This window comes from Anser brachyrhynchus, assembly GCF_964034855.1.
Source record: "Anser brachyrhynchus genome assembly, chromosome: 2".
Lineage (NCBI taxonomy): Eukaryota > Metazoa > Chordata > Aves > Anseriformes > Anatidae > Anser > Anser brachyrhynchus.
The window spans coordinates 76,477,083-76,491,720 of NC_137695.1; the positions used below are offsets into that span (position 1 = coordinate 76,477,083).

The 14,638-nt window shown below is 37.7% G+C and overlaps 1 protein-coding gene across 5 annotated transcripts in view; it reads right to left on the bottom strand.

Annotated features, from left to right (window-relative positions):
• Nucleotides 1–14,638, bottom strand: part of LOC308189035 (cadherin-10) — a 96,866-nt gene that overhangs the window by 49,602 nt on the left and 32,626 nt on the right. For all 5 annotated transcript variants that reach the window (XM_080578628.1, XM_080578626.1, XM_080578630.1 and 2 more), the window contains one exon: nucleotides 6,761–7,138. In XM_080578628.1, the coding sequence (XP_080434754.1) occupies nucleotides 6,761–6,991 (231 nt within the window). In that variant the 5' untranslated portion in view covers nucleotides 6,992–7,138. The remainder of the gene's footprint in view (nucleotides 1–6,760; nucleotides 7,139–14,638) is intronic.

Sequence of the window (14,638 nt, forward strand, 5' to 3'; positions counted from 1 at the left end):
CTCTGAAAGGCAATGGCAGGAAACATACTCCAAAGATTAGTAGAACCATACTGACCTCTCAGCTTTGTTATCACTTGTCATTAAATTCAAACCAGAACCCTTTATTCAATGGAGTATTTACACCGTAACTGCCATCTCTACCTCACTTGGAAGATGTGTCCTGCACTCAGAAAAGAAACTCTGCCTTCTCTGTACCTTATAGAGTGCTCTTCAAAACCATGCACTATTACAGATGAAGTCTCTCTGACAAACTGTATCACAGTTTGAGTTGCCAGGTTCTGAATATATTATTATTACTAATGGACCAGATCTAGTTGGACTAGAACATCTTTGAGGGTCCCTTCCAACTGAACTCTTCTATTTCATTATGGATATGTGCCTGCTTTTATTCTTATTTAAAAATAAAATTTGAGTATATTTATAAATTGTTTGCACTCAAGTATCAAAGAAAAAAGTGGAGAAGTTGAATAATCTTTACTCTCCCATCAAAACTACCAGGTTTTAACTAAAACCACTCACTTCCTCCCGAGGGGCTTGCATTTGCTGTCATACCCTGTAGCATAGACCATTAGATCTAGCTGTCAGCTGCTGTACAGAAAAAGAAAAAGCAATATTCAGCTACTAGTCCCTACTCATATTTGCATTAGTTTCTTAGTAAACTTGAAATGTATTTGCAGATTGGTAAGGCACAGGAAAGCAATCAGATTGACACAGAAATATTCATGAAGACATTCCCCGATGCCCCAACCAACTGTTTTGAATGTGTTGTTTGTGAGACACTTGTAACAGGTTAGAATTAGAGTGATCATGTATGCTACATGATTCTACAATATTCTATCTGTTGATATATGGAAAAGGAAATTAAAAAAAAAAAACTGTTTGAACACGTATGAGCTAAGTATGTTACTGTACGGGGTGTGGGTGCCCATGGGTGCAGATGCATGTCTGCGTTGTTGCCACAGTGCGAGGCCATGCCAGGGCTGCCCCGTGCCGGCCCCAACGGCCCCACCGCAGGGCACGGCTGGGCCCAGCAGCCAAGCTGGCGGCGCCTCACCTCAGGGACAGCCTGGGGAAGAAAGGAGGGCACAGCATTGCCCGGCACCTGGCAGAAAGAAAGAGAGAAAGGGGGAGAAACAGCCCTGCCAGCACCCCGGGGAGAGGAGGAGGAGGGCAGGAGGGCTCTAGCTGCCGCAGCAGAGATCCCCGTGGAGCAGGGATTTCCCTCCCTCAGCTGCTGGGCAGGCCCCACGCTGGAGCAGGGCACGGTGTGAGGAGGAAGGGGCAGCAGAGAAGGACTCTCAGCGTGTGACCAAAAGCAGCCCATCACAGTTATCCTTTTCCACACATGATTCTTCATGAATTAAGCAGTAAGAACCAGTGACATAGGACAACAGATAGGAAATACACTACAGTGCTTGAACTCAGAAGTTAAATATACCAGTAATTGCATGTGAAAGACATGCTTGACATAGAAACCTTTTAAATGCCTGTTAAGGGTCATTTTGGCAAGGAAAACCTAGAAAGCTCATTTAATTTTCAACAAATTAATAACTCTGTACAGCAGAATTTAATATTTCAAGGTGTATTTCAATGAGCAGCTTCTTCTAGTTTGCACCTCCTAGAAAAATGGCCATTCAAACTTTAAAATTTGTTTTCCTTAAGGGAACAACAACAAAAAAAAAAAGAGTAATTATAACAAAGCCTGTATTCTAGCTGTCCCCCAAAATACCATTTCATTTTTTTTTCAGGAACAATTACAGCTTCCTTGCTTTCACTTCCAATTAAAGATCATTAATAGTGTCAAGCGTTCTAATCGTTACGGTCCCACAGAGGCCAAGGAGAAATAAAAACAGACTATAAAACTAGTATTTGCTTGAAAGCTGAGCAACCTCAACCCTTTAGAGAAGAACTTTCAGAGATAATATCCTATTTTATTCACTGTAACTCTCCCAGTTATCATGACTTCTAAAATGATGCTAACTAGATATATATAAAACTGTAACCACAAAAATAATAATAAAAAAAAAGGTCCTGTATCAAGCTTAGCGTTTTTCAAGCAATTGTCTGTATGCACCATAATGTGCATTTGCCTAAGACATAGAAGTTTCTACTGAAGCAATTTTGTGTCTTACAATTCTTTTTCATGTAGTTTGCATTGCTTCCATACTTGGAGCCTTGTAGGCACAAAGAATGATTACTCTCTCCCTGGAATGACGATTCATGTTGTTTACGGGGGCATCACTTGCTGTGTGACACAAGGTCTTCTGGCAATTAGCTAGCTACCTGTGTGTAAGTGATGTGAGTCTAGAACTGGCAACTGCCACAGACTTCATTGCCAGTGAGGATGTGATGCAGATACAAACCTGGAACCACAGTGCTTACTCTCTTTTCACCATACTGGTTGGTAAAAAAAGGCATATCCCTTTGATTATAACTAGATTAGAACTGTTAAACAAGAGTTTTTCCCCAGCAGCACCTACATAGACATTATGCTCTGAGCTCTTTCCCTCGTGTCCAACTCATGCAGTAATAAACATAAAGGACACCCTGTCTTTCAGTTCTGCTAAACCAGATTTTCTCTGCTAAGCTAGTGTTTGAATGGAACCACTGCTTAGTTAGCCTGTTTTCAACTTTGTAGGATTTTTTTGTTTCATTTTGCTATTTTTGCGTATATCCATCCCCCACACACCTTACTTTCTTTCTCTCAGACTGAAGTTTGCTCTATCTCCTCCAATACCTCACTTGCCAGTCTGTTTAGAAGCCCACCAATGTATCCCCCATGGCAATCTCTCATATTCTTGTTATAAAATCATAGAACCATAGAATGGTTTGGGTTGGGAGCGACCCTAAAGATCATCTAATTCCACCCCCGCCATGGGCAAGGACACCTTCAACTAGAAGTCTTCACAGGCTATGTGTTAGGTTTTGTATATATCAACACATATATATATTATACATGACATATATTATATATATAACATATATATTATGTATATATCAACATCCTAAATGTTGATGCCCCTCAAGTGTCAGTTTCACTACACTGCAGTATCTTCAATGAGACAAAGTTTTTGAAGATACAGAGCTGTGAACAACTTGCTTTTTGCATCTACCAGTCACACCAAAAATCCCAAATTAAATCTGTTACACAAAAAGATGTCCTATTTCACCTTGGCAGTAGAATTCCAGATAAAGCAGATCACACTTCATTTATGCAGTTCATTTACCTCCAGGATGTTATGTATTACATGAAGGAAAGGATGACCATCTGTACTGGGTTTACGTGTCAAGATTTTCATAGCTGGTGGTGCTGCAGGGGTGACCTCTGTGAGAAGAGACCATGGGCTGCCCCCACGTCAGACAGAGCCTCTTCCAGCCAGCTTAGAAATGAACCCACTGCTGGCCATTGCTGAGCCTGTCAGGGACACTGGTGGCACATCTTAGAGAAAATATTTAAGAAAGAGTGGAAAATGCTGTACAAGAGGAGTGAGAAAAAATGAGAGAAATAACCCTGCAGACACCCATGTCAGTAAGGAAGGGGAGAGTTGTTCCGGGTGCCACAACAGATTCTCCTGCGGCCTGTTGAGAGACCACAGTAAAGCAGGCTGTCCCCCTGAAGCCAGTGGAGGACTGCGTGGGAGCAGATCTCCACGCAGCAGCCCATGGAGGACCCCATGCCTCAGCAGACGGATATGCCCAGAGGGAGGCTGCAGCTGGTGGAGAGCCCCTGCAAGAGCAGGCTCATAGCAGGAAGTGCAGCCTGTGGAGAGTAACCCATGGTGGAGCAGGAGTTCTGGTGGGAGCTGCTGCCCATGGAGGACCCATGCTGGAGCAGTCTGTTCCTGAGGGATGGACCCCATGGTACAGACACATACTTGAACAGTTCTTGAAGAGCTGTGGCCCATGGGAAGGACCCACGCCGGAGCAGTTTGTGAAGGGATCGCATCCTAAGGGAAGGAGCCACGCTGGAGCAAGGGAAGAGAGTGAGAAGGAAGGAGCAGCAGAGACAAAATGGTATAGACTGTCCAGAACCCCCATTCCCCCCTCCCTTGTGTCACTCAGAGGTGAGCAGGTAGAAGAACTGGAAGCGAAGTTGAGCCTGGGAAGAAGGGGGTGGTGATGGGGAAAGGCGTTTCTAGTTTTAGTTCTCACTATTTTACTCTGTTATTAATTGGCAATAAATTAAACTGATCTCCCTTAAGCTTGGCCTGTGACCAGATGGTAAGTGATCTTTCTGTCTTTACTTTGACCCATGAGTTTTTTCATCATATTTTCCTCCCTTCCCCTGATGAGGAGGAGTGAGAGATTGGCTTGGTGGGCACATGACAGCCAGCCATTGTTACACCCCTACACCATCTTTCTTTCTTAAAATAATAAATACTGACCTGAAGCAACGAGTGAATGTCCAGAACCAGTCAGTAAGTACTTTGCTGTTGAGACTATGGTACTGTTTCACAGGCATGGATGACTTAAGGAACTCTTCAACATTTACTGGATTACATATCCCATTCATTCAGTGAACCCCATTTCCATAACATTATTCCAGTAGAAACTTCTCAAGCTGACTTAACAAGTGCATAAATGAATACATAAATTCTATTCTGAATTTTAGACACTGGTTTCAAGAAGAATGTGATATTCAACAGTTTTCAAGCTCCCTTGACAGATATATTGATGCAGGATAAGAAACCTAAGAAAAAAATATATCATTCATGAACTCAGAAAGCAAGCAGATGTAAATTCATAAATCCAGATGAATCTGGTAGTCTCAGTTTGCAGTTTGTGCTGATCCTTTCACTGACGTGTTTGTCATCTATTATTCTCAGTTTTAAAAATCATACTTAGTACTTATTGTTGACTGAAACCTGTTTATGACATTCTCTCCTCATTGGTCACAAATAATTTATTTCTAACTTGTGCTCTTTCCTATCTCATATGACTTCCAAACATCACCTCAAAACATATTGCAGAGAAATTAAGTTAGGTGTCATTTTATGTCATCCACCTTTCCAAATCATTTTGGCTTTGGAGAAAATCAGATAAAAGGAAACATCCAGAAACTTATTGGCTAAACAACCTTAGTTGATGGCACAGAATGCACCTTCAGTAAGTTTGCAGATGGCACAAAACTGTGATGAGTGATTATTAAACCAGACGGGTGTGCTGCCATTCAGAGAGACCTTAATAGGCTGGAAAAATGGGCTGACAGAACCTTCATGATATTCAATAAAGGGAAATGCCAAGTCATGCACCAGGAGAGGTACATGCTGGGGACCAGCCATCTGGAAAGCAGTTTTCCAGAGATGGACATTGGAGCAAGATGGCCATGAGCCAGCAATGTGCCCTCATAACAAAGAAGGCCAACAGCATCCTTGCATCCTTGCTGCATGAGGAAGAGTGTTGACAGCAGGTTGACTGAGGTGATCCCCCTGTGGGGAAGAGAGATATGGAGCTACTGGGGAGAGCCCAGTGAAGGGCCACAAAGATGATTAATGGCTCAGAGCATCTTTTTTATGAGGAGCCACTGAGGGGCTGTTCACCCTGGAGAAGGGAAGGCCCAGGGGGACCTTACTAATGTGTTATAAATATCTGATGTGAGGAAGTGAGGATGAAGAGCCAGGCTTTCAGTGGTGCCAGTGACAGGACAAGAGGCAATGGGCACAAACTGAAACAAAAGAAATTCCCATGAAATATAAGAGAAAACTTTTTTTCTGTGTGGGTGGTCAAACACTTGAAAAAACCTGTGATACTCTCAGATACTCCAGAGATACTCTGGAATCTCCATCTTTGCAGATATTTAAAACCCAACTGGACACAGCACCAAACAAGTTGTAGCTGGCCTTGCGTTGAGCAGGGGAGTTGGGCTAGATGATCTCCAAAGCTCTTTTGCAGCCTCAGGTATTCTGTGATTTTGTCATTTTCAACAAGTGGGCACTTCTCTGCAGTATTTTACAAGTTAAAAAACATGCTGATATGAAAATCTTGATTATAGAACATTACATTTCTGTGTTTATCACCAACCAGTGTTACTAACTGGTACCCATGATTGCTGCCACTAACTTCTGCTTTCAAGCACATTACCATTCTGAATTAATTCATTACTTTCTTGTACCTGTTTGAATATTACTGTGGCATTACACTTTATATATTTTTCAATAAATTGCATGGCAAAACATAACTGTTGACTAAAAATAATTTAAAGGACACTTCCAGACAGTATACATTCAGTGTATTCCTTAGGCATACAAGCAGTTTGGCTGACTTCTGTTGTACTTTGCTTCTTAACCACCTCATTTCTATCACATGGTTGTTAATGAATTTTACTCACTGCAATTTATTGCAGGGAGGGCTGAAGAGGGAGAATATTTTTTCTTTAAAATAGGTTGCATTCTTCAAAAAAAAGCACAGAAAATGGATGTATTATCTTGTATGAAACATGAAATATTCAAAGAAATTGTTGAAAAATGATTTTATAATAAGTTATAAAATATTTTTTGATATAGAAGAGAAACTGAGAAGGCTGCTGGGAGCAAAGATGTGCTAAAGAAAACAAATTTGTCAAAAATGTCTTCATTTGTTTCATTCAAATGTTTCTGAATAACTTTAGCAACTTTACTTTTAGTGATTCTAAGAGTACCAACAGTGGTATATATTGCCTGGAAATCTGCTTCTTATGCATGAGAATAAAACATAGAAAATAGAGCTCCGTAGAAAGATAAGTAAACTTGACAATAATGCAGAAATCTTAATGAGAACCTACCTTGCCTACATACTGGTAATCAGATCCCGTGTATTCCTCTAAAAGGAAAAACTGGTTCCACATCCAGCCACGTTTTTGGCGGTGAAGGGCTTTTCCATCGCTGCCTGATGCACGTCCCACAGAACTTCTGTGTCTGAGATCAGGAGTCCTTCTGAACAGCATTTCTGTGCGGCAGGGATGTAGCAGCCACATCCAGAGCAACAGAAGTAACAGGACTTGCTGTATTGTCATAGTTCTCCACTGCTGATACTCTTCGAGCTGGTCAGCAATGGAGTCTACGGTTTTGTTTTTCCTGACTTGCTTTTTATGTTTTTAGTTGGTGATGCAGCCAAGAAGTTTCCAGCAGCTCATCTCTGAACTGTACATAGTAGCCAGATCCTGAAAGCAGAGAAGAGACAATGTAAGTTGAAATACATTTACTCCCTAGTGTCCAGCATCCCTGCTACGCTACAAATGCAAAGCATTATGACATAGAAAGCAACCTGGTTAGGAATATAAAGGCTGTCTTGCAAAGGGAGAACATTGCAAATACGTTAGGTAGCTGCTTTCAAAGCCCTTCCTAAGAAAGAACAAGTGTGCACTCAGATGATCAAGTATTTTCCCATTAAAACCTTATAATTTAGAAACTTTCAAGGATGTTATTTTATACAGGCTGGGGGATTAATACTGGTGGAACATACACATTAAATACTGCAGTCTTTACTTCAAATGTTTTCCACCTGATTTGATTTACAAGAATTCCAGTGTTTTATTAATCTTACTATCAAGAGGACTGAAAAGCCAACAGAAAGTAGTTTCAGAAATGAGGAAATGGTAAAACACCAGTTCTCCGGAGTGTTTTAAATGGCAAAAGAGAACATCATATGCATCAGAAGAAATACAACATGACAAGAAGCAAACTTTTAAATATAAAAAGTTCTTGAGAAGAGCTTAAAATATGGAGAGATGCAAACTTAGCCTTAAAACTTGGGATGTATTTTAAAAATGAGGACCTGTTTTGCAAGTATCCTGAATAATTTTAATTTTGGAAAATAGTGAAATGAATCTCATCGTGGCAAGTGATTTAGCAGAAAGAAGGCAATCTCCTAAATCATCTTTGGTTTGTCTCCACTTTTTTCTTTGCTTTGCTTAAGGTTTTTCTTCTTCTAACAGAACCATGATATGTCATTTCATCAAGACAAATTTTGCCAGGTTCTCTTTTCTTTACTTCAATCCTAGCATTCAAAGTGTAGCAAATTTTGCTAGTGAGATCATCTGGTGATTTCTTCCTTCACTAAATCATGAAAACCTATAGTTTGTCTTCTTAATAGGATATAGTTTCTGGAAATTTTAATCAGCTTTTAATCATTTTTTTTAAATGTCCACAGAAAAAAATGTATGGATTGGGATTACAGTTCCTTGTATACTCTTGCACATGTGGCAGAAAATTTCAAGTGGTAAAAAGCATGGGTTCTCTTTTCTCCTCTTTTCTTATTTCAGTAGATCAGTAACATTGCACACAGCAGTCCCATGTGTCCTCTGGTTTTAATAACACTATACTATAGTTGACTATCATCTTAAATAGTTTTATTTTATTTTTCCAAATAGAACAATGTAAAACTTTCAGACATTCTGTGTTTGGTTTTGATATTGATGTACTACATAAGATATTTCCAGTAAGTCTGTGTTGATTTTAGAGTTTACAATAGTATGTCAGAAGTTTAGAGTGCAAAGCTTATAAAATATAGTGGTTTCTTACAGATAAAAGAATGTGTGCATGTGTACTAAACTAATAACTGAACAGATTCAGTTCATGAACCACCTTTTATCTTCAGAATTAAATTCTCTCAGGAGAACATTTTCACTTCTCCTCCAACATTTGGAAGACTAAAGAATTTATCACAGCCACAGCTTTCAAGGACTTCAGTGCCAAGACTGTCCACAGGCATTCATTTCTATTTATCTAAATAAACACCACATTGTGTATCCTTTTATTTATCCCTTCTTCTTTTCTCTTAAGAAATGATTAAATTTGCTTTATTTGTGAATTTGAATACTACCCAAAATAATGTGTTCTAAAATAAGCCATTAATAACATATGTCAAATTATATCAGTGTGTACATACTGAAGTTGTGGTCTTCCACATCAAAAATTGTCACAACTCATATTTATGTTCTTTTGAATCAAAGTTATACTCTGTGAAAAAGGAAGGCTATGATTTATTCTCAGATACTTATAAAAGTTTCTTCGCAAAGACCACAGAAATTTCAAACTTGAAATTAACTTTTCAGGATTTTATTAGTTTCTGTAAAAACTTGAAAGCTATTGGTTTGTTTGAAAAGGAGATACAGTAGTTCAGTAGTTTCTTTCTTTCTCCCTCTCTCTTTTTTTTTTTTTTTGGGTTAGTTTTTCCCCTTCTTATTGCCATCACTATATATAATCCACTATTCACACATTATTATTTGATGTAGAAGTGTTGTTAAATTCCTCTTGGGAAATAATGCTTCAATATTACGGGTTGTTATTGAATTTCCTTCTTGTTAAATTAGGTCAGCAGAATGAAAGCTCAGATGAAATTTGTTAAAGTTACAGAAGTCGCTAATGTACACGGACTTGGCAAGCATGGCTGCTTAATGGATGTATGTACCAGTAAGGTTTTTTCCCTCCTTTGAGAATCCTGTTAGAGTTCAGCTTCCTGCCCTAAATGTTTGATAGTCATCTACACTAAAGCAATAACATTTACCTTTAAAAATAACGTAGCAAACAAGAAACCCCCAACTTCACTAACAGCAATGAATAGCCAAAAAGTCATTACATAAAAGCACAGGAATAAAGGAAATGTTTGAAGGAAACCTTTTAATATGTAGGTAAAGAAAACAGAAGTCCCAGTTCTGTAATACTTTACACATTTGAGTTGCATGCTATGCTGCCAGAACCGGGGCAGTCAAATTTATCATATGTTTTACAATTTCCTGAAAAACTAATTGGAAAAAAGCCTAAATATTGGTGAAATTTGTATCTTAAAAGAGGGTCTGAGAACTCAGCTGTAATGTAAGGTTTGCTGGCTTCACGTATGTTTTTTTACAGAAGTGAAAGTTTTAAATAGCATTAAATATCTTTAAATGATACTATTTCTCTAGTAGTTCTCCGTAAAACTCTCTCCAATTCTTCTTCCAAATTACACTTCTCCAATTTTTCCCAAAATAGAAAAGAAAGAAAGAAAAAGAAAAAGACCATAAACTTAGAGCTTGCTAAAACCTATGAAATGGGTGCCACGATTCCATATTTCTGTGTAACACCCCTCTAAATTATATTAAATATATACAGAGGAACACTGTGCCCTTTTCTACTCTTGTTTATGTGTGTTTCTGTTTTGGGTTTATTTTTATTTTTATTTTTTGGAACAATCTCCAGGACGTAAGAGATGTATCATCAGGAAAACTATAAATCATTTCACATTTAGCTTTCAGCTACTAATTTTAAAATAATTAATCAGTTCTCATTTTTCACGTTAATCACTTCTGTATCTCTCAGAACTTACGCACAAACATTTTAATGCAACTTCAACTGTCATTTTTTTTGGTGTCATTGTCAAAATTCCTGTCATTTCAGATGTAATTTTATCAAAATTTGTAAAATACTGTATTTTGCTTGGTCAGCCATGCAAACCCCCTAATGATACTAAAACATACTTCATACCATTTGAAACTCATGAGATTTAATGGATACATAAGATGGGCCATTAGTACCCTTAACTGATGCACTACGAAGAACAGTCTTCTTATCAGTTAGACTTCTATTTACTGTTGTTCCTAGCCATTGATCTTTTTCAGCTGAGAAATCTACATTTCTGTAGTAAATGACTTCCTCTCTTTGTTAGTCTTTCTGCATTAATGTGTAGCTGCTTTTGGAGTCAGCAGAATTACATTTAAAATAAAAACTGTAATATGGATCAAAAGCTTGTCTAATGTCTTTTAATCAAAGAAATTTTAGTGAGCTTCTCTCTCCTGTGAAGGGCAACTCCAACCGTCACCAGATTTTCCGTGGGATAGCTGCCATCTTTCATTTTTGTTCCAGATTTAGCTTTGGTCAAAGCTAAATGAACTGAGTTTTAAGTCTGGAACAATTCAGATAGTTCGCTTGAAAACATTTATGCATTTCCATTTCTGATTTCTCTATTTCTGTTTCATTTGGAGGCATAATCTAGCCAACATCTCCAATCTTGTCTTTTAGCACTTTATTTCTACATCATACCAAAGGAAAACAATTTTGGAACAGGAGATGCTTCATGACAAATTAAATTAGGTTAAATTACATTGGAATTTTATGAGGAGAACAATCCTTATTTTTTTTATAGTGGAAGATGCTGCATACTCTGTTTTTGTTTTGTTTTTGTTCTACAGAGGTGACAATATAGAGCTGTTCCTCATGCACATCCAGAGTGAGAAACATTTTTTATTTTCTGTCCAATGTCTCAAGGCCTTTGCTTCCTCTCCAGTCACCAGTACAGAGCTACCACCACAGGCTGCATATCCTCTTTCAAAATGGCTACAGCTATCAGGTGTAAGACATATTGCTACCATTTTGGTTTCCTCTTGGTAAGATGCCTCTCTCTATTCCAGTAGAAATCTGACTCCCAGTTTAAGATGTCATAAACAAATTCAAAAATATGGCTAGGTTTTGAAATAATCTGAATTACTTAAACTAGTAGAAATGAAAGCAGAATGATAGCTAAATGCAGAAAAAGCTCAATTTCTAAATAAGCCTCAGAAGAGCCCCAAACTCAGCTAATTTAGTTTTAACTTTCTTTGCCATCTCTTTATTAACACGGGGAAGAAAGTTCTAATGCTGTAGAAGCATGTACTTGAAACAGATACCTAGATACCTTTGCAAGAGGCTCTTTTTCAAAACACAACAAAATACTTGTCTCTAAGTGTAACTTGCAAGTGTAATTTATCCCTTAAGGGAAAAAGACAACATTTTTATAAAGTTTCTTTTTAAGACTACTTGAAGCCAACAAATGAGCTCTTTCAAATGATCAATTCTTAATGGATTCTAATCTCATCATTCATTTTATTATAGATTTATGTTCCTTGCTTTATCTATTCTGTTCCAATGAAATTGCCTGAAGCTGTTCATAATGTAATTGCCTAGTTCTGAACGAAGGAGATAATCGGTAAATTGTCAATAAGCTGCTCATTTTGTAGCCTCCAGCATAACACTTACACACTGCAGTGACCACACTTGCAGTTATTAAATTATAACATGAATTTGCAAAGTAGTCAGCTGTACCTTTGACCTTTAGAACTCAATCCTCTTTATGAAGTCCTGCAACACTTGATCCACTTAGGAATTTGAATTAGAGTATGCATGGTCTGATGCTAAACTCAGAAAAAAAAGCAGCTAACCTTTCAGGAATTATGCAATTTAATTAGTAATAGCAATCCTGTTTTCCTATCTTCAAAGCTACTTCACTCAAATGAGAGTTTCTAATGTTACTTTCATAGTTCATGGAGAGAAAGACTGAAAAACAAGCAGAAGAAACAAATAAAGAGGAAATACCGAACACTGTAACTTTTCCTACAAAAGTTAAGCAATATTTTAGACAAGAGAGATTTCACAGACACATAACTTATGTCTTATTTTTAAGCATATATGTATAATACAAATCCTAATTGTTATTAAAACAAACAAGCAAGCAAACAAAACTAGTGTGCATTATACTAATTTTGAAGCGGAAGGTTAAAAATTCAGTTTTATCTACTGGCAGGGCAGTAAATGGCCTCCAGCTGCAACCCTTCCATGTTCTTGTTGAGGAAGACAGAAACTCTCAGTCTTAGGACACAGCAGGACATTGGGCATGCACAGAGAAAAGAGTAGATGTTAGTAAGTTTTCTTGCAGTACAATTTTGTCTGTTTATTAGTGAGTCTCTTCCATATTAATTACATCACTTGGATATCTGACAATAATTCTTTGCTCTCCCTGTATGATGACATCATTTTTTCTCACAGCAAGACATCAAGAGTAGCACACTGCAGTAATTCACTACTTACGCATTAACATGTAAATTTGCTTTTCTCCTTAAAATTTTGGGAGAGAAGTTTTGCATGCAGTGGTGACAAAATGTAGGTGACTTGTGGACATGCAAAAGTGAGTTAAATCTATCATTTCTGACCCTTGTCAGGCACCCATAACATTTTATTTCTACTATTCTCCCTTCTAGATGCCTCTTTCCTATCTGACTATACAGACTGAGTGAACTTTCATGTGTCTTGGAAACTATTCAGTATTTTTTCAGGACGAAAAGTAGAGAGATTATTTACAATATTTATGATGACCACTGGGGAAAAAATAAAAAATTAAAATTCAGAGTATTCCACCCAAAACTAAAGAAGGTATCTAAAATATGCAGGATATGACTTTTTAAAAAATAAATGGAAAAGTCATAATAGATTGTCTAGGAAGAAACTGAATATCCACAGTTCTGGAGAATATAATTGAGGCATTGGAGTGTAATAGGTCCAAACAATCTCAGTATTGTGTATTTTTTTATCACTCATCTTCTAAAACATGAAACAAAACTCACATAGGGAAAATAGATATATGAACAGGAATGCTACTTTAAATTATGAAATAATTCTTCCTCTCCACTGATCCTCATTTCAAATGTTGTGCTGAGATCTGAGCATCACAGCTCCAATATGTAAATAGTTAGAAATCAGGCTGGCAACAGTGTTCAGAAGAAAAAAAGATATTATTTTTGAGGAAAGGATAACTACATCTATTTGCCTAATATTCATAAAAAGATGGAGAAGATGGTAAGACTGTAGTTCTCAAAATCAGAAACACTGTTGAAAATAAGAAATTACTCTAAATGTCCACCACAGATAATATAAGCAAATGATTTCAGTTACAGTACGAATGACTTAGGTTAGGCATTGAGAAAAACTTCCTATCTATTAGCAGATGTAGTCAGCAGCTGAAATGAGGTGGGACTGAAGTTCAGAAGAGCAAGCTGAGCAGACTGCTTTCAGGAATGGGTTGCATGCAGCTGGTGTGAGCAGAGGATTTCTTATAGTCCTTTTTTAGCTGTCCTGTAGAACTCCATCCCCTATTTTTCCATGTCATTATTTCTCATTATGTCTTTTTACTGTCACCAGTGGTTACCCTATTCTCTAAAATATGAATACCTATTATTCATTCCTGATCAGCTCAACCCCATCCTTTTCCATTTATCTGATTTCATCTCAAAACCAGCTGTAGATGTACTATTGTGGTTTGAAACAACTTACATTCTCTTGCTTTCCAGACAGCGTATCATGCTTTTCCACATAAAATGAACAGTCCTAGCCACACAGTTCCCTCAATTCCCTGCCATTTAGGTAAGGACTGTGCCAATCCCCTGAGTCTTCCTTCATAAGATTTTGGAGTTGCATTTATCCAATCAATTGTCTGCTATATTCTTCCAGTTTGAATGTGAATTTAGCTCTCTCCTACTTCTCCCTGACTTCATTCCATGTACTTCCTAAATGATTACCCCCATTGTGTTTAGCCCACGGCCATGCTACCTTTTAAAACATCCATATTCCATTATTAGTCGAATCCTTTTATAAAGGTGGTCCTCTTCTTCATCTATCTATCTATCTATCTGTCTATCTGTCTATCCATCCATCCATCCATCCATCCATCTATCCAACAAACAAAAAACAAAAAGCAGTTGAAGGTTTTAGTATTTGATTACACTTCCTTTTCTCTTTTTCTTCCTTCCTTCCTTCCTTCCTTCCTTCCTTCCTTCCTTTAATAAAACATGCACCTCTCAGTTTAAAAATTACTGTTCTGATATTTAGCATGTATGCTAGGGGAAGGGGAGAAGAGGGTGTTGGTAGAGAGGAGGACA